Consider the following 23,806-nt stretch of genomic DNA (forward strand, 5'->3'; position numbering starts at 1 on the left):
CAACGGGCAAAGTTTTGATATGAGACAATATGAATTCGAGACGAATTATTATGGTTATGTACTTGAAATACATGGATATGATTTGTACATGTTATATGGACACATGATGTGGAAAGTATATGTATATGGAAATTTGATTATTGTTGAGCTCATACATGTTTCTTGATATTCATATGAAATACATGACTAACATGGTTGGTGAGGATAAGTGTTTAGGCTATTGACCAAATTGCTTTGGATATATCTTGTTTGCTTACCTTAAATATGAATAAATGGTAAGTTAAATTCCATGTTATACGAACTTACTAAGCTTAAATGCTTACTCTATTTTATTTCCCCTGTTTTATAGTAACTCGAAAGCTGGTCGGAGCTACATCACACTATCCATCGGCCCGTTTCAGTATATATAGTAAATTGATTTTGGTTATAATGGCATGTATAGGTTCATTTGGCCAATGATGACATACAATTGTTTTGTTGTGATTAGCCATTTGAATGGCTTGAATTTGATGTATATATATGGCATTATCATGTTTAATGTGTGCTTGGTATGGTTGAATGATGGATAATTCATAAGCATATTGATGGTTGGATTAGATTGGTATATTAGGTATAAATATGTTTATATGTGTATTTGGTTAATTTGGTAAGTATGGATTCTTGGATATATGTGATGATATGTTTTGTTTAAGACTTGAGTTTGGCTTGTTTTAAGTAGTTTTATATGGCTTGATGATGTGCAAAAAGTGTTGATGTAGGTTGAAGACAAATTGGGTGAGAAATGTGGCTAGAAAAATGGCCTATTTTGTCCACAAGAGCAGAGACACGGGCGTGTGTCTCAGTCGTGTGTGACACACGGCCAAGTGACACGGTTGTGTGTCCCCTGTATCTTTTAATTAGTGCAAAACAAAATGCTCACACGGCCTAGCACATTGGCGTGTGGCTTGGCTGTGTGACCTAAGTCAGAGAGCTCATAATTTTGGACACGAGCTGGGACACGGCCGTTTGTCCTAATTTCGAATGTCCACACGGCGTGTGTCCATTGCAGCTTTGAAAATTTTTAATGTTTTCTGAAAAATTCTCTGAGTACCCAGTTTAGTCCCGACTTATTTCTAACATGTATTTTGGGCCCCGATGGCTCACATAAGGGACAATGTGATGGATTTGGATTAGTTTCTGATATGAGTGCTAGATGATATGAAATGTCTGTTATTTGATCTGTAAATTTTGGTAATGCTCCGCAATCCTATTTCAACGACGAATTCGGGTTAGGGGTGTTACAAGCCACCTCTTCTATGAGACAATTATTGTTTATAGCTTTTTCACCTTCGAGGGTTCCACTTGTATCTGAAGAATCCTTTGATACCTCCGGAGCCTTTTTAGTATTTGATTTACGCCAATAAGAACTTATACCATTGAAGTGTGCAAAGTTTACCTATATTTTATATCCAAATAAACAGAAATCGTTCAGACGAAGCGTCACCCTTCTTGCATCAGTATAGTTTGCGAGTCTCACAAAACCAAATCTTTCTCATTTTTTCACTTCTCTTTTTTGGAATGAAGACATCCACAACCATGCTGTGTTACTTTCATCTTCCAAATACCTCTCCATTGCATGCATGGAGGAAGGTTCAATACAAAAACAGTAACACAAATCTATCCACTACACTTGATCATGGCTTGTGCTACCTCAAGCCCGAAATTTTTTTTTTCAACAAAATTATAGGCCCAAAAAATATACTTAGGATAAACATGCTCGTTTTTAGCCCGGCTTGACTTGAATAAGTTTTTTGTTGTTGTTTTCTTATCATTTTGTTATTATATTACTACTATTTTGTTGTTATTGTTTGAATATTATATAACTATTGTTTTATTGTCAGTTTTGTTATTATTTTAGAGACATTTGCTAAGTTGGAATTATCTTAATGTTATTTAATTATAAAGATTATTTTAATGTAATTTCATTTTGTTGGAAAATATTTATTTTAATGTTTTTAGTATATTTGATGTATTACGTTTTTTAATTTGTTTTTATATAAAAAATAAACTTTTATATATATATATATGGGTGGGCTAAGTCAGACTTGAGTATAGCACTTTTAATCTGGGACGAGCTTTGACTGGATTTTAGGCCCATTTTTTAGGTCAAGCTGGACCCAGACTAGAAAACAGGCCTAAAATTTTGTATCGACCCAACTTGTGACATCCCTATACTTGGTCCGACCATATGGACCGAGAATAAGACTATTACATTTAGTGCCAAAGTGGTTTTGGCCAGAAACTGTATAATTTAAACATTTACCCATAGTGTATTAATTTAATTAACCAAAAACTTATTAATATAAATATCCAGGGTCATTAATGGATGATCAATTGCATTTGAAAATGATTTAAAAAGTGTTTTTACTCAAAACAAGGGCAAAGTATCGATACTTAAACAAAAGGTATCGATATATTTTTTCTATACCATTGTACAAAATCAATACCAAAATAGCATTCTGGAACTCCAAAAATTCAAATGTTGATGAAGGTATCGATACCTAGCCTTCAATATCGATACCAACACAAAAAAACTATACCAAAATTACATTCTGTTTTAGAAATTTTGAGTTTCAAAGTCTAGGTACCAATACCTATACTCTTGGTATCGATACATTGGGTAAATTTTTGTAAAACTCAGTTAAAAAGTTCACTAAACCTCCTGCAATATATTGGATTCATCTCAACTCTTAGAAACCAATTTAAGATGCATTAAAACGACTTAAAACAACTTCAATTCAATCATAATTGTCACATTAACAAACCACATTTGCAAACATACTTAAAACTTCAATAATTAATTTCATATAGAACCAAAATAATTCAAATAAAAACCAAAATAGATAGAGTTTCAAGAGTTTATATTTTAGTCCCTAACACTTGGGAACACATTTGGTCTACCTATGTACATGCCATTTTAACTCAAAATATAGTACCTATATTCTTGGAGATTTTGGGGATGTGATGAGATGAGATGAGAGATCTCCTAGCTCGACTCTAGCTCTTCAAGTCTAACTATACCTATGCGTTAAAATAAATGCGTTAAGCCGGTGAAGGCTTAGTAAGCATTATAAGGTAACTAATAGGTAAATAAATCATATTATAATGTTTAAACTTATTAAATTTAAAACATATCACACACAAGCAAAATTTCTACAATTATATCTTACTTTAACAAAAAATCAACTTACTTTTCATAGCTACTAAACTTACCACAACACTTTGTGGAAATCATTTGCTCACCTTTCACAACCTTAGCCCATAGTAGACTTTTATAGAACGTACTGGATATACTGAACAATTACAGAGGTGCATTATTATGCACTAATGAACAAAGAGCACTGAGGTGCTATACAAAGAGCACAAATGTGCTAAACGGAGAGCACTAATGTGCTAATAATCGGATAGCACACTAAGGTCCCTTAATGACATGCCACTAATATCCTAGTAGTTCTACATTCTGTCTACTCGGGCATTAAATCCAAATTTAATACAATTTCTCATAATAAATATATGTCTTGAAAAATATTCTATATTTTTCCTATTTCACAATTTAGTCCTTAATAAATAAGTCATATGTATAGTATAATTTTCACACATATATTTCTTTCACAACATCATTACATAGTATTCAAACAATTATATAATTTCATATTCTTCACCTATACTTTTCTTTACATATTTCATAATTTCACAATTTAATCATTTGTTTAATATTTATATATATTAATTTTACATTTCTATCATAAATAATTTATATATTAAAATCATAAATATTTAAAGAAAATAAATTCAAATCCTTGTAGTACTTATGAAATATCCTCTTCTTCATTTACTCCTCAACCTTCTCTTTTCCTTTTCCTTCAATTAGGTCCCCTTTTTCTTTTCTTTCTCTTCAATTTTCATAACAAGCATATAACATTTATATATTAAAACTAAAATCAAATGACTTGCCTATATTATTTAATATAAATAAACATGTATGACATGATAATTCCATCACTTGAAAACAAAAAACTTAACTCTTGCTTTTTCCTTTCTTTAACATATTTACGGGGGGGCTCTCTAATGAAACTAAGATGCTCACTAGCCTTTAATATAGTTTTTACTAAAGAAATTCCAAAGAAAATGAAGGTTTTGAGCTTGGTAGAGATGAAAGTGATGATTTGACAACATTATATCTTTTCTCCAATTTTCTATTTTTAAGTAAAATGATAAAATTGTCAGTAAGTCTTTGACCATCCATCTTTTCACTATAGCCTGTAATCATTATGTCTAATAAATATTTATTTGGCTAATTACCACTTTATCCTTTTTCATCTTTCATAATTCCTAAGATGACTCATACTTTACTTTGGTTAAATTTCTTCTTAATCCTTCCTTTCTTTTCACTACTATTATGTATCTCCTAACTTATTATTTTTCCTATATTGGCCACAACAAATTCTCTATTCTTTCAATTAAGTCAATGCATCTATTTAAAATTTTCCTATCTAAGGAGTATTCTCTAATTTTTTTATCGGGTCTAAATACTTTCTAATTTAATACTCAATTCCTATTTGTTATATTTCAAGAATTTTGCACTAATTCTTGACCTGATCCATCACTGTACCTAACTCCTAGTTAAAACGCAGATGTTACACAACTCGAACTTGACCCAAGCCATGATCAAGTTTATTGTCCACAACCATTTTTACCCTCCAATAATATAATTTATTTTAAATACAAAAAATCATTTAAATAAACTTTTTGAATTGATGCTCGATTGATTCCTGATATTAGGCTCCGTTTGTTTCACTGAAAATGGCTTCCGGAAAATGATTTCTGGAAAATGACTTACTTTTCTGGAAAAGCTAATAAAAGTCGTTTTCAATTAAGCAAACATACATTTGATATTTTTTTATTTTTTAATTATTTAATTGAGTTTATTTTATATCTATAATTTTATATTTTACATTGTTTTTACATATATTAAAAATATTTTGTTAAATTTAGGTTCATTGCAATGATCATTTTTTAGTTATATGACTACCAACTGAGTATTTTTTTTATTTAAAAATGTGACATTAACAAAATTGACAAAAAAATCAACAATATGTCTGCAGTTGGACTTGATTTTCAAATCTAGAAAGTAGAGGGGCTAAATTCTTGAAAATAAAAGTACAGAAACTAAATTGCAAATTTGTGAAGAGTATATAGACTAGAGCTGTCCATGGGCCGGGCCGGGCCCGAAAAAAATTTTTGGCCCGACTCTTAGGCCGGCCCTACCAAATATGGGCTGCAATTTTGCCAGGCCGCCCTACCGAGAAAAAAGAGTAAGCTGAGCCCATTGATTGCCCGGCCCGATTTTAATAAACACAAAAAATATTTTAAAAATAAAAAATAAAAAAATATTTTTAAAGTATTTTAAAATAAAAATAAAAAATATTTATTATATTGGTGGGCGGGCCCGGCCAAAAAGTTGAGCCGAGCCCGGCCCATTTTAAAACAGGCCTCGTTTTTTACCAAGCCCATATTTCAGCCTATATTTTACCCGAACCTCCCATATTTAAGGCGGGCCGTCGGGCCGGGCAGGCCACCGCCCGCCCATGGACAGTCTAATATAGACTTATGATATATTTTAACATTTATACTACAAAACATTTATTATTAATATATTTATAATTGTAATAAATATTTAGTATTAAAATATTAATATTGATATTTTCAATAATATGTGAATAATATTATTTAAAATTATTATTTTAAAATTTACTATTAAAATAAAATTTAAATATTAAATAATTTATTAAAAACAACAAATTATGTTAATTATATTAATAATTTATTATATGACTAAATATAAATAATTAAATACGTATGTTTAATAATATTAAAAATATAATATTTTATATTAATATTTTAATAATTTTAAATATTTTTAAAAATAAAAATAAAAATTATTATTAATATAATAATATTAAACTTGATTTAAGTTAATTTTTATATAAAAATAAAATTATCTATTGAGGGCTCTTTACCAGAAAATAACTTACGCTTTTGAAAAGGGTAAGTAATTTTATAAGGAAAAATGCTTATTTTCCATTGACCTGTAAGTCATTTTCCGTTGACCAAGCTGTTTTCTGTGAAACACATATAAGAAAATGCAGAAAATATTTTCTATAAAACCTTTTACACGTAACGGACCTTAGTTTAATGGGATGTTTAAAATAAATAATAATGGAAAAAATTATATTGAGATGTTTAAAAATAAATAATAATATAGATAAAAATATATTATACGAATAAAAAGATATCCATCGGCATCCTATGCATAATATGTGGTGGATAAGTACACTTCAAATTTATTAAAGGTTTTGGAGTTCGTGGAGGCAAAATCGCAATCGACAATCATCCATGGAGAACTATGTACATACGCATGAATGCCATGGACACAAAATCTCCATCATCGTCAACAGAACCCATGCTATCCTCCATTCCATAGCCATACTGTTCTTGATTCATTACAGGCTTTCCTTCTTTTTCCAACATCCCCCAAACATCACCATCCCCACTCTTCCATGGCTTCTAATCTTCGTCTCCGAGTTGCTTCTCTATTTAGCATGGCTCTTTGCACAATCCCATCGTTGGCGCCCTGTTTACCGGACCGTATTCCCCGAGAGATTGCCAGCTGATGATAAGCTTCCGGCCATTGATATTTTCATTTGCACTGCGGATCCTAACAAGGAGCCGAGTGTGGAAGTTATGAATACTGTGATATCGGCTATGGCGTTGGATTATCCACCGGAAAAGCTTCATGTTTATGTTTCCGACGACGCTGGCTCCGATGCAACGTTGCGTTGTATGAAGGAGGCTTGGAACTTTGCCAGGTATTGGGTTCCTTTTTGTAGGAAATATGGCCTCGTGACTGCTTGTCCGGACGTTTATTTTTCCAGCTCCGAAGATGGCTTTAAGGGTTCTTCTGAGTTCAAGGCAGAGAGGAAAAAGATGGAAGTAATATACTGCAAATTTATACATTATTCATATACATTATATACTTATTGCAAACTTTGCTTTGCTAATTAAAGACCACTACCAGTGGATTATGAAAATTTTTTATACCAAAATTAAATTATATATTTTTATGGAGAATTAAAATATAATTTTATTAAAAATCCAGAAGTGATAAATTAAAGTTTATTTATTTTTTCGGTTAAGGAAAAATACGAGATTTTGAAGCAACGGATAAGGAGAATTGTGCAAGAATATCATAGGGATGTCACCGTCAACAATAAACTTGACCACTCATCAATAATCGAGGTATATCCCCTAATTTCAATTCATTTTAATTGCCATTTTATTATATTCATAAGAAAGTTTAAGATAATTTTATTACTATTTATACTTTTTTTTTATATTTAAAACAATATGATGTTATTAGAAAAATAATTGATGATAAAAAGTCACAAATTATTTTGCAGGTTATAAACGAGTATCACAAAGAGAAAGACGAAGTTAAAATACCTGTACTTGTTTATGTTTCTCGTGAGAAAAGACCTTCTCGTCGTCATAATTTCAAAGCCGGAGCCCTTAATGTCCTTGTATGTCACTTTAGATTTATGAGTAATTGTTTAATTTGATTGGTTTGATTATAAGTTTGATTGATTTTCTTTAACTATAATTAAATCGATAAATTAATATAAGCTTAATTGATCTCACTAAACTGATTTGATACTTTTCAGTTCAATTGGTTTTGTCGATTAATCAATTATTTTTTTACTATAGTCTCTTTTAAATAAAAAACAAAATCCTCTTTAGAGAAGGGGAATAAAATATTAACAATACATTCCCGTAAGCCCCCTGGGCAAGGGCAAGTACAGAGAATACAATACTAAACATGTTTGATATTTCACACATCAACAAGGTTAGTTAATTGGGTTATGAAATTTAATCCGATTAACTTAATCATTTTAATCAAGACCTTAACTAACTTAACTGAATCGATCAATTAGCTTGGTTATCATCGATTCTCACTCACCCTACTCTACTTCAAGTCACATTTTTTTCTTGTTAGCTAACGTATTAATAGCTTATGTTATGTTTATGTTGTTTTCTTTTTACTGTTAGCTTCGAGTCTCAGCGACGATAAGCAATTCTCCATATATTCTAGTTCTTGACTGTGACATGCATTGCAATGATCCAACTTCAGCTAGGCAAGCAATGTGTTACTATTGTGATCCTCAAACATCTCAATCTATAGCATTCGTGCAATTCCCTCAAACATTTCGAAATATTAGTGAAGACGACATCTATGACAGCCAACTTCGATTTGTATTCAAGGTTGATAACTAAGATCTTGTGTGTGTATATATTAAAATTGATCTTTTAATTTGATGAGAAGTAGTGGTGGTCGATTGTTTTATTCATTTTTCTCCTTTGAATTCAGATACAATGGCATGGTTTCGATGGTGCCGGAGGACCAACAATATCGGGTACAAACTTTTATATAAAGAGGGAAGCATTATTAGGCAGTTTTAGTAAGCAACAAGGTGAGTCAAATTGTTGTTACTACTTTAAACCAGAAAAAAAAAGAGTTATTACTACTGAATTAAAGGTTTTTATATTGATATGAAAATATAATAAATTATTATTATTATTTTGCTTAAGTTTGAAGTGAGGGAGGCTTGCCTTGACCCAAAAATTCATTTCAGTATTAAAATAAAAATAATTTTTTAAAAAATATTTTATTTTAATATTTCTATATATTTAATAAAAGATTAATTTTATTATTAAATATGAATTATTGTATATGAGTAGGGTTAGGCAAGGTGATTCTCAACATATATATATTTAATTATGTAGAGATGCCAATGAGGTGGGTGATTTTTTGCCCGCCTCAATCTCGATCAAGTTTTTTTTATCTCTAATCAAGTGTAGCATAAATTGTTAACAAGTTTTTTTTAGGACGTAAGAAATTGATAAATTGCAAATGTTATAACTAATGACACGTTAATATAGATCTTATGGCACTCAAAAGATCATTTGGTCCATCCAATGACTTCATTAAAACCCTAGTCGAAGACTATAAGCCATGTTTCATAGAAGATGGAGAATCTTCAAGGATGTTGCTAGAACATGCCAATGTTTTAGCCTCTTGCTCGTATGAAGATCAAACAACATGGGGTACAAAGGTAAGTATACATTAGCTTCTTTCTCTTAAATTTTAATAATATTGTATAATTTTTTAAACATATTAAATCTAAACTATTTGTATGATTGATACACATATGTTTACAAATTAATTATTGTGTTTTAGTTACACATGTATTTACAATTTGATGGTTAGACTGATAGAAGAATATGACTGATGCAATATTGATACTTTGAGGATTCGATTAGAATATTTTAAAATTTAGGGACTAATTTATGCTATAGACAATAGTTTGGATATGTTTGGTGTAATGAACCCTTTTATATATGTTTATGCAGGTGGGTTTTTTGTACTTTTGTGTGTTGGAAGATTACTTCACTGGATTTACTTTACATCGTAAAGGTTGGAAATCAGTGTATCTTTATCCCAAACGGCTACAATTCTTAGGGACAGCCACCACAAATTTTAATGAAGCATCAATTCAATGGACAAGATGGGTATCTGGGCTTACTAGTGTTGCTATTTCTAGGTTTTGCCCTCTCATTTGTGGGCCTCTAAAGATGTCTTTGGTTCATCTTATGTGCTATTTAGAAGTTGCATGTATGCCTCTTCTTTATTGTCTCTCTATTTGGGGTTTTGCTCTTATACCTCAACTTTGTCTCTTCAATGGCATCCCTTTGTACCCGAAGGTAAAAAGCATTCATATTTGACATCATATTAGTTATTCTCGATTAGGACAGACCTTTTACTTCTTTTTTGTGCCACAGATTTCGGACTCGAACTTCAACATATTTTCGATAATTTTCATATCAGCTATTTCAAAAAGCTTATATGAAGTTGTTACAACCGGTGATCAATTTAGGGTATGGAAAAATGAATGGAGAATATGGATGGTGAGATGCGTAACATGTTATACTTACGGAAGCTTGGATGCTATTTTGGATAAGCTTGGCATAAAGGAAGCTAGCTTTTTGCCAACCAATAAAGTAACAGATGATGAACAAGTTAAGCTATACGAGATGGGTATTTTTGATTTTCGTGCAGCCACCATGTTTCTTGCTCCATTGGTTACAGTTATTCTCGTAAACTTTGCAGCATTTGTTGGAGCTGTTTTCAAAGCTTTGGTTGTGGATGATAATGGAGATCGGTACTGGGAAAAGATGTTCGGCCAAATGTTTCTTTCGTTTTACATATTGGTTTCGAATTATGCAATTATTGAAGGGATGATTATAAGGAAAGACAAGGCTAGTATTCCATTATCTGCTACTTTGTGGTCTGTTGTGTTTTCAGTATTTATCTTGTTGATTGGCTCTGTCATTTTGTGTTAAATTCTGACATTGGAAAAATAAAAAACCTTTATTAAGATTTCTAAGTTATTTCATGTTTTTATTGTATGTTGAATTATTGAAGGGATGATATTATATATATATGTCGATCATTTATGTTTGTGCATTTTTTTTCTCAACAAAAAATAATTTATTTCATAGAAAAACCTCATTAGAGGTAATGCCTTTGGCCTCTTGAAGGTGATTCCTCTTCTCTTGTGTCTTTTGCATTTTATGGTTTGGAAATTAAGTTGATGGGTGTTTATGAATTAGGTCTGTCTTTTTGGTGCTTTTGGATTTTGATTGTCTTCTCTGTGTTGTGCTCATAATGTTCGAGGTATGGTTGAACGAGCTTGTGTTGATTGTTCCATAGGAGTTTTGGGATGGAATAACATCGTTGACTTGGGTCAAGATGGTTGTTTCATTGGTTTTTGAGCACTTCTCCATTTTTATTGTTGAAACCATTTTTTTTTTGATAAAAAGGGGTTAACTTGGGATTTGAAAAATAAAAATAAAAATAGGAGTCGCTACCAATATTTTTTGATGAGGTGTGATCGAGCCACCTGGAAAAATAGTTGTTTTAATAAACAATTTGGTTTTATCAAAACAGCAATTTTGGTCCATGAAAATCAAAAAACGGGTTCGAAAGTCGGTTACGTACGAGGAAGGATTAATACCCTCGTATCGCCCAAAATTGGTACCTAGTTGATTAATTAGTGTCTTAGTGTCGAAGATTGAAAATTTAAAAAAGATCCAAAACATTATCCTTTGTTGAAATGCTAAAAATTTCGAGAAAAAGAGCAAATTTCACGTTAATCGAGAAAAAAATTATATTCCGTAAGTTAGGATACAATGTCTTGAATTCTCGATACGTGAATAAATGCAAAAAAAATTATTTATTTTGAAAGATATTTGATGATCTAGGGTTTAGAAAAGAAATCATGTCCCATAAGTTAGAACACGATCTTTTAATAATTTCCGAGATTTAAAAAAAAAACTTAAGTTTGAAAAGATTCGTATATTTGAATTCGTCGAGAAAGTCGAAACCCCGTAAGTTAAGATACGATCTTTTCGAATCTCAAAATACGAAATTTTTCTTATTTTAAAGCCATGATTTACATTAAATAAAATTAATTTAACATAAAATGGTAGGAATAAACACAATATTAATATGTGTAACAAAATGATAATGATAATACAAGCATAACTAAAATGAGCAACAATAAAAAAATAAAATACATAAAAAACAAATCAAGTATATATGAAATAATAAGTAAATAAAAAGGAACTAAAGCAATTCCTAAAAATAATGACGAACACACAAATAAATAAATAAATGTCAAATAGAACTACAATAACAATACGAATAATAAAAGATAAATATTAATGTATGTATATCAATATATTTAAGTTATAAATTATAAAATGTGTGAATGTATATATATATATATATATATATATATAAACGAATATGCATATCTATGTATATATATAAATTATAAAGCGTAAAAACATGAGTATGTATATATCTAAAAATATGTAGGTATATATATAAATTATATGAAAATATAAAAACATATAAGTATGTGTATGTATTCATGAAAATAAAAATATGTATATATATTTTAAATATTATGCAATATAAAAATATATGTAAGTATGCATATAAACATATATGTGTATGTAAATTAAAATGTGTATATATGTATATAGATATATATAAAATTATGAAATATATGTAAATATATATACATACATGTTTATAAAATTAGAAATATGTGCGTATGTATATACCATAAAATGTAAGCATATATATATTTGAAGTTATAAAATATAAAAGACATATATGTGTATGGATATGTACGGATTGTAAAATATGTGCATGTATATATTATAAATATTTGGTAATAATAATAATAATACAATATTAGTGATATTATATAATAATAATAGTATTAAAATAAATAATTTAGTAATAAAATAATTAAAATAACATACGGATAGAGGTGTCCATGGGCCGGGCCGGGCCAAAAAATTTTCGGCCCGCCTCCTAGGCCTAGGCCCGGCCCGACCCAAAATATGGGCCTAGAATTTTGTCCAGGCCCGGGAATAAAATCCTAAGCCCGAGCCTGGCCCGGCCCGAACCATTTTTAATAAATACCAAAAAATAATTTTAAAAATAAAAAATAAAAAAAATATTTCAAAAATAATTTAAAATTAAAAAATAAAATGAAACTAGACAGAATTTTAGGGCAAATTAGTAACACATAGAAGAGAAAGGACCAAAACGATATGCGTGATAACTAACGAGGCCCAAATTGGCAATAAAACCCAAGTCGCCCACGCGTCATTCCCTGGGGGTCAGCATATGGACTAAATTGAAAGAGAATTAAAATTATGTGGTAAAATGAAAAAATAAAAAGAGGACAGGATCGAAAACCACGAGAGAAACAAAAGGACTCGCCAAGCAAATATCCCATTAGTATGGAAACACGCGGATCCTTGGGTACGGGTCGAGTCGCCCGCAGGTCGCGCCAAACGGTGTCGTTTTAGCACTAAAACCCCCAAGTGAAACTACGTCGTTTTATGTGTGCTATAAAAGCCAAATTTTATTCAAAATTTTTCATTTCTCCCTTCTTTCAAACAAAAAAAAAAAATCAGAAAAACCTCCCTAACCCCCCATTCACTCCCCAGAGCCCGGCCAAAGGTATGGCCATCGTCGGCCGCCGGCCATCGGCGACGACGAGGAAAATTTTAGATCTAGCTTTATCTAACCCCCTAAGCCCGAATTTGTGTTTAAAATCCCCAAAGAAATTAACCAAAAGGCCCCAAAAGCTCGAGAAACCTTTCGGTTTCCAGCCGCCTATAGACCTGTCCATGGGCCGGGTGGCCCGGCCCGGCCAGGCCCGACGGCCCGCCCGAAATATGGGAGGGTTTGGGTAAAAATATAGGCCCGAAATATGGGCTTGGGTAAAAAACGAGGCCCGTTTAAAAAATGGGCCGGGCTCGGGTTCAACTTTTTTGGCCCGGGCTTGGCCCGGCCCGACTCGAATATAATAAATATATATTTTTATTTTTATTTTTAAATTTTAAAAATTTTTATTTTTATTTTTTTACTTTTAAAATATTTTTTTGTGTTTATTAAAAACCGGGCCGGGCTCGGGCTTTTTATTTTTTCCCGGGCCGGGGCAAAATTTCAGGCCCATATTTCGGGCCGGGCCGGGCCCGGGCCTAAGAGTTGGGCCAAATTTTTTCCGGGCCCGGCCTGAACCCGTCCCGGCCCGGCCCATGGACAGGTCTAGCCGCCTATCCTCGGAGGCGACTTCCTCGGCCGTCCACGGCGTCGGAAACCCGAATATAGGTCCGCTCGTATCCCTTTTTTTTATCTAGTATATATGAAAAAAAATAAAAGGTAAAGTAAAAGAAATAAAATAGAAATAGATTAAAACGTAAAATAGAAGTAAACCTTCTTGAAGATTTCTCTGTTTTTATTGATATTTTTTTTCTTTTCTGTTGATTTTTCGACCCCCTGTTTACACTCGGTTGTTATGGCTTTATAGCCATTTTTACAATATTTTTATCAATTATTTTGCAGGCGGATTAAGTTGGGCAGCAAGTAAGACAAATGGAAGATCTTAAAATCCACAAATCTCTATTGAATTGATTGAGTCTTCTTCTTTTGCTTTATTTTCATTTTTTCAGATATAATTATATTATTTTTTGGTAAAAATTATAATTATAGTGTTTTAATAATTAATGCAAATTCTAAACAAAGCATTGATGGTTAATTTGCTTAATTATATTCTAAGTAAATTGAATTAAGGGAATTGTGTTAGGATAAACTACAGCTTACTTGTTGATTGTTTGGTTTGGTTCAAAAAAATTAGGAAAGAGAGATTATTGAGACAAATTTTTGAAATAGTTGATTATATATCAATGGAAGTGACTATTGTGAAATTCTTATGAATATGATGGTAATTGTTTGTCGCTTCATGCACGCGTAAGCAATCACATGAATTATTTTGTTTTTGGGTAATGAACTGTTATCACAAATGATGCCATCGATGATACTAGTGACTACCTTCAATAATTGAGGTACATTAAGTATAGTTTGCATTTATTGTGATTTATTTATCTATTATTAAATTTTATTTTTCTTAAATTCATAAATGAATTAGAATATTTGTCTTGTTGATACACCCTATCAACGGAAATTAAGAAGGAGAAAGACGGTCTTCCCGTTCAAAAAATAGAGTGGAAATCCCCTCTCAAATGACCTGCCTAAAGTTACTTAAACTACATATTTTTTAAAGTTGTATAACATGTCTCAATAATTACTACTATTTTCATAGATTCATATTTTAAGTATATATAAGTTTATATTATATACCATCATATTTATATTAACGGAGTCAGAATTTTTTACATATAAAAATAATTATAAATTTTGGAGTACATTTAAACGCAAGTTTATCATTTTAATGGATAAATTGATAAAGTAATATTTAGTCGCAAATTTTGGTAATATTTCTCAATTTAGTATCTAAATTTTTTGTCTACATTATTCTCAAAATTTGATAATTTTTCTCAATTTTTCTCGTTGAATTTTTAAAATATATTACAAAGTATAAAAATTATTTCTTTTATAAAAAAAGTGATTTACATATTAAATTATACATCTTATTCAAATAAAACTATTGAAAATAAAAAAATAATTTTCACAACTTGTAAAATAGATATGAATTCCAAAAGGAAAAGAATTTAAGTTTGGGATGATAATATTAAAAAAGTAGTCACGAACTGTGTAAAATGAATTTTATGAATCGTAAAATAAATATTAGAAAGATTTGAAGCGAATAGTTCTATAAATTAAAAATTGTAAAAATTTAAAATTTATTAATCAAAGTATTTAACTTTTGTATCCATATTTTTATGTTTTAAAATTTAAAAAGTTTTTTTTAATATTTGAATCCATCGTATTATTTAATTAATAACACCAAATTCAAATAACTATTTTATAACTATACAGATTAAATATATTGAAAATTTAAAAAACCAATTTCATAAATTTCATGGTTTTTCTGTGTGTGAATGAATTGCAATGATTGAGATGAACTTTCAACTCTAATGAAAAAGATTGAATTGTTGTTTTAGTGATAGTTACTATTTTATTAATTTAATTTATACCTATTTATATATAATCTCAAAATTTTAAATTAAAGAATAATAGGTTTGAATTTAAAATTTTTAATTGTTATAATACTAAACTTAAAATTTTCGTAAATAGAAGAAGTAGTTATCTGTATTTTCTTATTAATGGAATGTCACTAGTAAGGGTATTGGATTGTTTTAAAGAGATTGTTTTTACTTTCCTAAATAAAGGTTAAACGTATGCATCGAATCTGATAGGAAAGCTCTATTTGATTTTTTTAACAAATAAAATTCTCGAAAATATTAAAGAAAAGCAATTAATTTATTTTCTGCTGTTGACATTTTCAGCTCCATCTTTTGTAATAAATTTCCTTTAAACTTAATGGAATATCTTTGCGTGCATGAGCTGCTCATCAACCATATCTTAATTTTATCATTCTAAATCACGTTGCTGTAATTATTTATTTATTGGAAAAATAATCATTTGAAGCATTATTAAGCAGATCCTTCGAGCATAGTAATCTGTTTGTTTCACGTTTATCTAAGAAAATAATATGTTTCATGCACTTAAATTTATATTTTTATACTAATAATAATATACATATCAATCGAATAACTTTAAATATAAAAGTTATTAATTAGGAGATTATTGAGACCTATTAGTCTATGAATTTATTAAGTATCGCACGTGAAAAATATTTCCTTGACAAATAATTGTGAGCAAAATCATTGCCATGTATTATCTATTTATTCATTGCTTGAGCTAAATCAATCAATAAAATTCAAGCAATCATCCATGGAGAAATCTGTCCCTTTGCATGTATACCATGTAAACAAAACTTCCATCATCATCAACAGAGCCCATGCATTCCTCCATTCCATAGCCTTACTGTTCTTGATTCATTACAGGCTTTCTTTCTTTTTTCAACACCCCAAAAACACCACCATACCCACTCTTCCATGGCTTCTAATCTTCGTCTCCGAGTTGCTTCTCTCTTTAGCATGGCTCTTTACACAATCCTATCGTTGGCGTCCGGTTACACGGACCGTATTCCCCGAGAGACTACCGGCCGATGATAAGCTTCCTGCCATTGATGTGTTCATTTGCACCGCCGATCCTAACAAGGAGCCGAGTGTGGAAGTTATGAACACTGTGGTATCAGCCATGGCGTTGGATTATCCACCGGAAAAGCTTCATGTTTATGTTTCCGACGATGCTGGCTCCGATGCGACGTTGCGTTGTACGAAGGAGGCTTGGAACTTTGCGAGGTATTGGGTTCCGTTTTGTAGGAAATATGATCTTGTGACTGCCTGTCCGGACGTTTATTTTTCAAGCTCCGAAGTTGACAGTGGAAACTTTGAGGGTTCCGAGTTTAAGGCAGCGAGGACGAAGATGGAGGTAATTTGATGATACGTATAAATTGTTACTAAACTTCAAAAATATTATAATTATTATCAACTATGCATTTATGTCAGAGTGGGTTTGGATGGGCGATTGGGTGCGGTGCGGTGCGGTGCGGTACGTTTAACTTACTTTTTGTCTCACGCTACAGCATCTAAACTTACCGCCACCGCTGTTTTTACACTAACCGCAGATAAACGCACCGTCCATCCAAACTCACCCTTGGTTTAAAAAATTAAAACACACTGATAAAATAGTAAATATGTATATATTTATATTATAAGTTTCTTTGGATAAAACATATTAAATAAAATAAATAATTCTCTTACACTTGAATAAAACTATCCATTCTTTTTAACAAGCCGAATCTAAGTTATCTATATGATATAGATATATATATTTAAAATTTCATCCATTTATACGAATTAACATTTAACGGTTAAGTTCATAGATAAATTGATGGAAGGACCTAGTTGATAGGACAATACTATTTTAAAAATATGACCTTTAAATCAACAATTTGAGGACGCTTGAGTAAAATTAGCTCTTTGATGAAAATATATAATTATAAAGATTTAATTGTGGTTCTAGTCGCTCAATTATGCTAAAACTTGAAATTTAATCTTTTAATTTAGTTTGACATGATTTTTGTTTTTGTTTTAACTTTTATAATATTATTAATAGGTTTAAAATTATAACACTATTAGTTTGTGCCATTAAAGTGGTGACATGGTTTTTAAAAATAAAATTATGACATGTAAATTTACTATTACTTTGATATAATTTATTTGATTTTTATGTTGCATTGATTTTGTAATAGTATCTATACTATATATAAGATGATTAGTTGAGTTGGTACCACGGGTCAACTCAATATAATTTTAGTTATGAAATTACTAAAATACTCATACTTTAAAGTGTAATTTATATTATTATAAGGGTTTTTTTGTCTTTTAATACTTTTAAATAATATTTTAAATAAAATTAGAAAACATTATTTAAAATTGAACACAATACTAGCAAATTGAATAGATTTCTCTCACCATTTCACCAAACATAATTTGTTGAAATAATTTTATAAATATATATTTTTAATATAAAATATTTTAGTTCATCTACATTGTGGGTGTGATAAAATCTAATAAAATAAAAATAAAAATAAAATCCATGTCATCACTTTAATAGCGAAACCAGAAGATATTACCATTTTGGACATACGTATAATATTATAATATGGGTAATTGTTTGATATATAAACGGTAGAAAGTTTTTATTTCATAAGTGAGATCAAGATTTTGCCACATGTCTTATTTATTTTTAATTTTAAAATTAAACTTAAGAACACACGGTAAAATCTCAACTCGATTGTAAGTTGAAACTTTCCAAGACTAGTGTACCAAATAATAATCCTTATAATATTATAAACATAAAAATTCAATTATACAAATTTAATTCTGATTATAATTATTAAATTAAATTTATGTTATATTTAAAGGGTTGAATGAGTCGGTATTACCCATAAATCGAATCCAACTCGGTTGATCAATTCTGAAAACCCTTTTATTTATAAAATAATAAACATATGAAGTATTTTTGTGAATATAAATGATGTAAAATCTAAAAAAATGAAATTGATAAATTTAAAGAAAAATTATTATTTCAATTAAAATTTTATTTATTTTTAATATTAATTTTTATAAATATATTTCTTACCTTATTTTTTTACTCACATTGTTCAACATAAATTTATTTTGTGTTGAAAGGAAAAGTACGAGGTTTTGAAGCAAGAAATAAGGAGAATTGTTCAACAACATTCCACGACGGGTGACGCCCTACACAATGCTCGTAACCATCCTTCAATACTTGAGGTACCCCTTAATTTCAATTGATTAAGTAATTAATTATTATTAAATTAGTTATGTCACTAAAAATAAAATTATAACTTTTGGGTCAAGATTCCTATGCCGCCGTTAATTTATATTATAATTTCAGTAAATTTTATTTTATTAGACAATAAAAGGTATGGTATGAAACAACAGAATTCCTCAACTACGTACAAAGCAATATCACCTCAAAATATGTGTTCCAGCTAATGCCTACAAAACTCATAATCCAAATCCCGAAACAAGACGACACCAAATGATAATTGGATAGCTCAAAAACAAATACAACACTGCAATGCAATGCAATGCAATGCTGATAAAAATTAGCAATAAAGTGCAAGCTAAACAAATAGCATCATACAACATCAGACAGTAATCAGCATCGTCAAGTCAGAAACAACCACAATAGAACCAGCTTAAGTGCCATCACGCATGAAAGATATCATCACCGAAATCCTTCAAAGACGACCTAAATAGCCACCCGATTAGCACCCTCTATTGTTAACAAAATTTCAGCTGGACTACCACTTAACTGAAAGGTCTTCAAAGCAAAAGTAACTACAAAGCAAAATGTCATATTGATTGTTGATAATCACCCCTTATTCATGGGAGCGAATTGTACCAACACATCACCAATACATTGCCCATTCGATATCAAAGATGAGAACAATCAAAATTTAGGAACGACAATATCACAATGCCATTACACCTCGCCACTCAAACCACATGAAACACCACGCTCAATCCACCAAATCCTAAAGAATTTTTCTCATATATCTCACCACCATCCAGGTAAGGGAGAAGAGAACAATCCGGAACCAACCTAGCTTTAGCAAAAACAAAATGAGTTTAATGGTAACCAAACACAATTCAAAACCACAATACCATCTCAATCAATATATTTCAACTCTAAAAAACCATCAAAATAACAGTTTCAATGAGTTAGGATCGAGTCAGATTTATTTATAATATTAATACACTTTCTACTTGTCTAAGTTTGATTTGATTTGATGAATTTCAAATAGTACCAAAGTTTACCATTTTAGTAAATAACTAATCCAAATTTTTAAAAAAATATTCATACCATTTTAAATTTAAATATTTAATATATCTTTTAATGTTTATATTATTGTATTGTATATTATAAATTTAATTTTTATGTGTTATAAATTACATAATATATTACAAAAAAACTTAGAAAATGAGTCGAGTTAGGCTTGGGCCTTTATTGTGTCTGGACTATATTTTAAATGTGCCTATTTTTTTTGTCCAATCCCACTTTTTGAATTTAATATTTTTGCCTAAACCCTCTCAAAATTTGGGTGAGCCTTCGGGTTTGGATAAATAACTCAAAAATTTGGGTGGGTCTTCGGGTTTGGATAAATAACTCAACCATTGAATAAGTCTATTGAGTAATTCAATGAGTAAATTTTGTTCGGATTATTTTAATTCTTCATCCATTTCTGCATTATAATAGTTTAATTCTATTTCGTAATTGGTCAAACATTTGGTTGTACTATACTTATGTTATTTGTACTTATAAACTCTTAAAAAATAAATGTTGGATTCCATCAAAACATGATATACAAATGCAAAGCAATTGATGATAAAAACTATAGTTTAATTGAAAATTTGTCTTATATTATTTTTCAGGTTATAAATGAACATTCCAAAGAGGAAGATGAAGTTAAAATACCTCTACTTGTTTATGTTTCTCGTGAGAAAAGGCCTTCTCATCATCATAATTTCAAGGCTGGAGCCCTCAACGTCCTTGTATACCATCTCTTCACACTCCGTGTCACATTTAAAATTTTTTTTTTTCTTCTTTGCTAGCTAATACATTAATATTTCACGTCGTGTTTATGTCGTGTTGCTACCAGCTTCGAGTCTCAGCGATAATAAGCAATTCTCCATATATTCTAATGCTTGACTGCGACATGTACTGCAATGACCCAACTTCAGTTAGGCAAGCAATGTGTTATTATTGCGATCCCCAAACACCTTCTTCTATAGCATTTGTGCAATTCCCTCAAACATTTCGAAATATATGTCAAGACGACATCTACGACAGCCAAATTCGACATTTATTCAAGGTCAATAATTGACATCTTCTACAAATTATATATGCATATATATATATTGGTCTAAGATGAGTCCGACTAAATCCAGAGACTAGTTAGGTGGGACTTTTAAATGGAACTCTATTTGCTTGAGAGATATCGAATTTTTTACTCTTAGACCCGTCAGTTGCTAATAAATTTATATTTAAATTTGATGAGAATGGGTGGTGGTTGACTATTTTATTAAATTTTTTCACCTCGAATTCAGATACTTTGGCACGGTTTTGATGGCGTCGGAGGACCAACGATATCAGGTTCGAACTTATATATAAAGAGGGAGGCTTTATTGGGTAGTTTCAGCAAGCAACAAGGTTAGTTAAATTGTTACTACAGAGCTTTAGGGATAAAATTTTTTGCTCACCCTTATACCATCTGAGCTTGAAAATTATTTTATCCTTTGTCCCTAACTTCGAAAATATTTGCTCGATCTTTCCTTGACTCATTTTAGATTGTTACTATGATTTTGTTAAATTGTGAAGTTGAAAAATTAAGCCAAATTAATGTTCAAATTAAAAAATAATTCAATTAAAATATATGAAAATATTCATAAACTTAAATGTAAGTTATGACTTTCTTTTTCCTTTAGTACATAAAAAGTAGACAAGTTGAATATCTAATAACCATCAACTTGTTAATATAGAACTCATGGCACTTAAGAGATCATTTGGTCCATCCAATGATTTCATTAAAACCCTAGTCGAAGAGTATAAGCCTGGTTTCATAAACGATGGGGAATCTTCGAGAATGTTGCTGGAAAAGGCCAACGTTTTAGCTTCCTGCAGTTATGAACATCAGACATCATGGGGTTCGACGGCAAGTATACACTAACAATAAAAGTTGGTTTTGGATTATAATTGTCATACATGAATATTAATTAACCATCCTTTTATGTAGGTGGGTTTCTTGTACTTTTGTGTGGTGGAAGATTACTTCACTGGATTTTCTTTACATCGTAAAGGTTGGAAATCAGTGTATCTTTATCCCAAAAAGCCACAGTTCTTAGGGACAGCCACCACAAATTTTAATGAAGTATCAATTCAATGGACAAGATGGGCATCCGGGCTTACTAGTGTTGCAATTTCTAAGTTTTGCCCTCTCATTTATGGTCCTTTAAAGATGTCTTGGGTACAATTTATGTGCTATTCAGAACTTGCATTCATGCCACTTCTTAATTGTCTCTCTCTTTGGGGTTTCGCTTTTATACCTCAACTTTGTCTTTTCAATGACATCCCTTTGTATCCGAAGGTAAAAAGTATTCACATTTGATATCGTGTTAATTAATCTTGATTAGTACAAGCCTTTACCTTTTGAATGTCACAGGTTTCGGATTCGAGTTTCAACATATTTTTTATCATTTTTGTATCGGCTATTTTGAAAAGCTTATATGAAGTTGTTACAACCGGAGGACAAGTACGGACATGGAGAAATGATTGGAGAATATGGATGATGAGATCGATAACATCTTACTTCTATGGAAGCCTGGATGTTGTTTTAAATAAGCTTGGCATGAAGGAAGCTAGCTTTTTGCCAACTAATAAAGTAATCGATGATGAACAAGTTAAGCTATATGAGATGGGTATTTTTGATTTTCGAACAGCCACCACGTTTCTTGCTCCATTGGTTACGGTGATTCTTGTAAACATTGCAGCATTTGTCAGAGCTTTGGTCGTGAATGTTGTTGATAATGATAGAGACGGATATTGGGAAAAAATGTTTGGGCAAATGTTTCTTTCGTTTTACATATTGGTTTCGAATTATACAGTTATTGAAGGGATGATAATCAGGAGAGATAAGGCCAGTATTCCATTATATGTTACTTTGTTGTCGGGTGTGTTTTCATTGTGTATCTTGTTGATTGGCTCTGCCATTTTGTCTTAAAGACTGGCATTTGGAAAACAAAAAAAAGAACCTCGATTAGGATTTATAAGTAATTTCATGTCTTTTATTGTATGTTCAACTTTGAAGGGTTGATATTATATATGTCCATTGCTTCTGTCGTCGTTTGAATTATGGTTTTAGTTTATCAATGTGTAATTTGACGGTTATTTGTATATCTTAATTTGGTATTATTATTATTATTATTATCCCTTTGTCTAATTTCTTTTCTCAGCCAAGTAAAATTTTATTAAATAAAAAGCCTCAACAATCATACAACACTAATCAAGCAAAAAGCCATAAGCATCGCCTTCGTCTAAATTGTTGGAAGGAGGAGAAAAAACTAGAACAATTTTGGAAGAGATTGTTGTGAACTGCCTTTATTGTTTTGCTTACTTTAGCCTTTCTTGATAAATCACACTTAATTTTATTAATTATACAAAGAGCAAATAGCTTTATAGTTTAGACAACAAAAACATAATCAACTACACTAAAGGTCGCTACATCAAAATAGGTTTTTAGCGGCGTTTTTTTGGCCTTTAGCGGCGCTTTACCGCCGCTAACTTTTGCGGCATTTTTAGCAATAAACGCCGCTATAGAACAAGATCTTTAGCGGCTTATTTCACACAAACGCCGCTATAGAACAAGACCTTTAGCGCGCTTTTCCACCAACGCCGCTAAAGATCATGACTTTTAACGGCGCTTTTTACACAAACGCCGCTATAGAACAAGACCTTTAGCGGCGCTTTTCCCACAAACGCCGCTAAAAACATATCTTTAAAAAAATAATTTTTTTAAATAATATTTATTTCTATGATAAATATTATATTATGTTTTAAGGATAAATTAAAATATTATTTAAATTAATTTTTTACGAAAAT

At 30.6% G+C, this 23,806-nt stretch overlaps 2 protein-coding genes across 2 annotated transcripts; both read left to right on the top strand.

Annotated features, from left to right (window-relative positions):
- Positions 1–6,359: 6,359 nt before the first annotated feature.
- LOC105800594 (cellulose synthase-like protein E1) lies at positions 6,360–10,545 on the top strand. The gene is made up of 8 exons (XM_012631802.2): positions 6,360–7,032; positions 7,237–7,338; positions 7,500–7,619; positions 8,146–8,358; positions 8,465–8,567; positions 9,037–9,209; positions 9,508–9,858; positions 9,937–10,545. Exons 1-8 carry the CDS (start codon positions 6,436–6,438, stop codon positions 10,495–10,497), a joined length of 2,220 nt encoding a protein of 739 aa, XP_012487256.1. The 5' UTR covers positions 6,360–6,435; the 3' UTR covers positions 10,498–10,545.
- Positions 10,546–16,383: 5,838 nt separating this feature from the next.
- On the top strand, positions 16,384–23,057 carry LOC105800591 (cellulose synthase-like protein G3). Its single transcript, XM_012631797.2, has 8 exons — positions 16,384–17,044; positions 18,811–18,915; positions 20,584–20,703; positions 20,811–21,023; positions 21,259–21,361; positions 21,691–21,863; positions 21,945–22,295; positions 22,371–23,057. The coding sequence occupies exons 1-8, from the start codon at positions 16,442–16,444 to the stop codon at positions 22,926–22,928; spliced, it is 2,226 nt and encodes a 741-aa protein (XP_012487251.1). The 5' UTR covers positions 16,384–16,441; the 3' UTR covers positions 22,929–23,057.
- The last annotated feature ends 749 nt before the right edge of the window (positions 23,058–23,806 follow it).

The sequence above is a fragment of the Gossypium raimondii genome, chromosome 9 (genome assembly GCF_025698545.1).
Source record: "Gossypium raimondii isolate GPD5lz chromosome 9, ASM2569854v1, whole genome shotgun sequence".
Lineage (NCBI taxonomy): Eukaryota > Viridiplantae > Streptophyta > Magnoliopsida > Malvales > Malvaceae > Gossypium > Gossypium raimondii.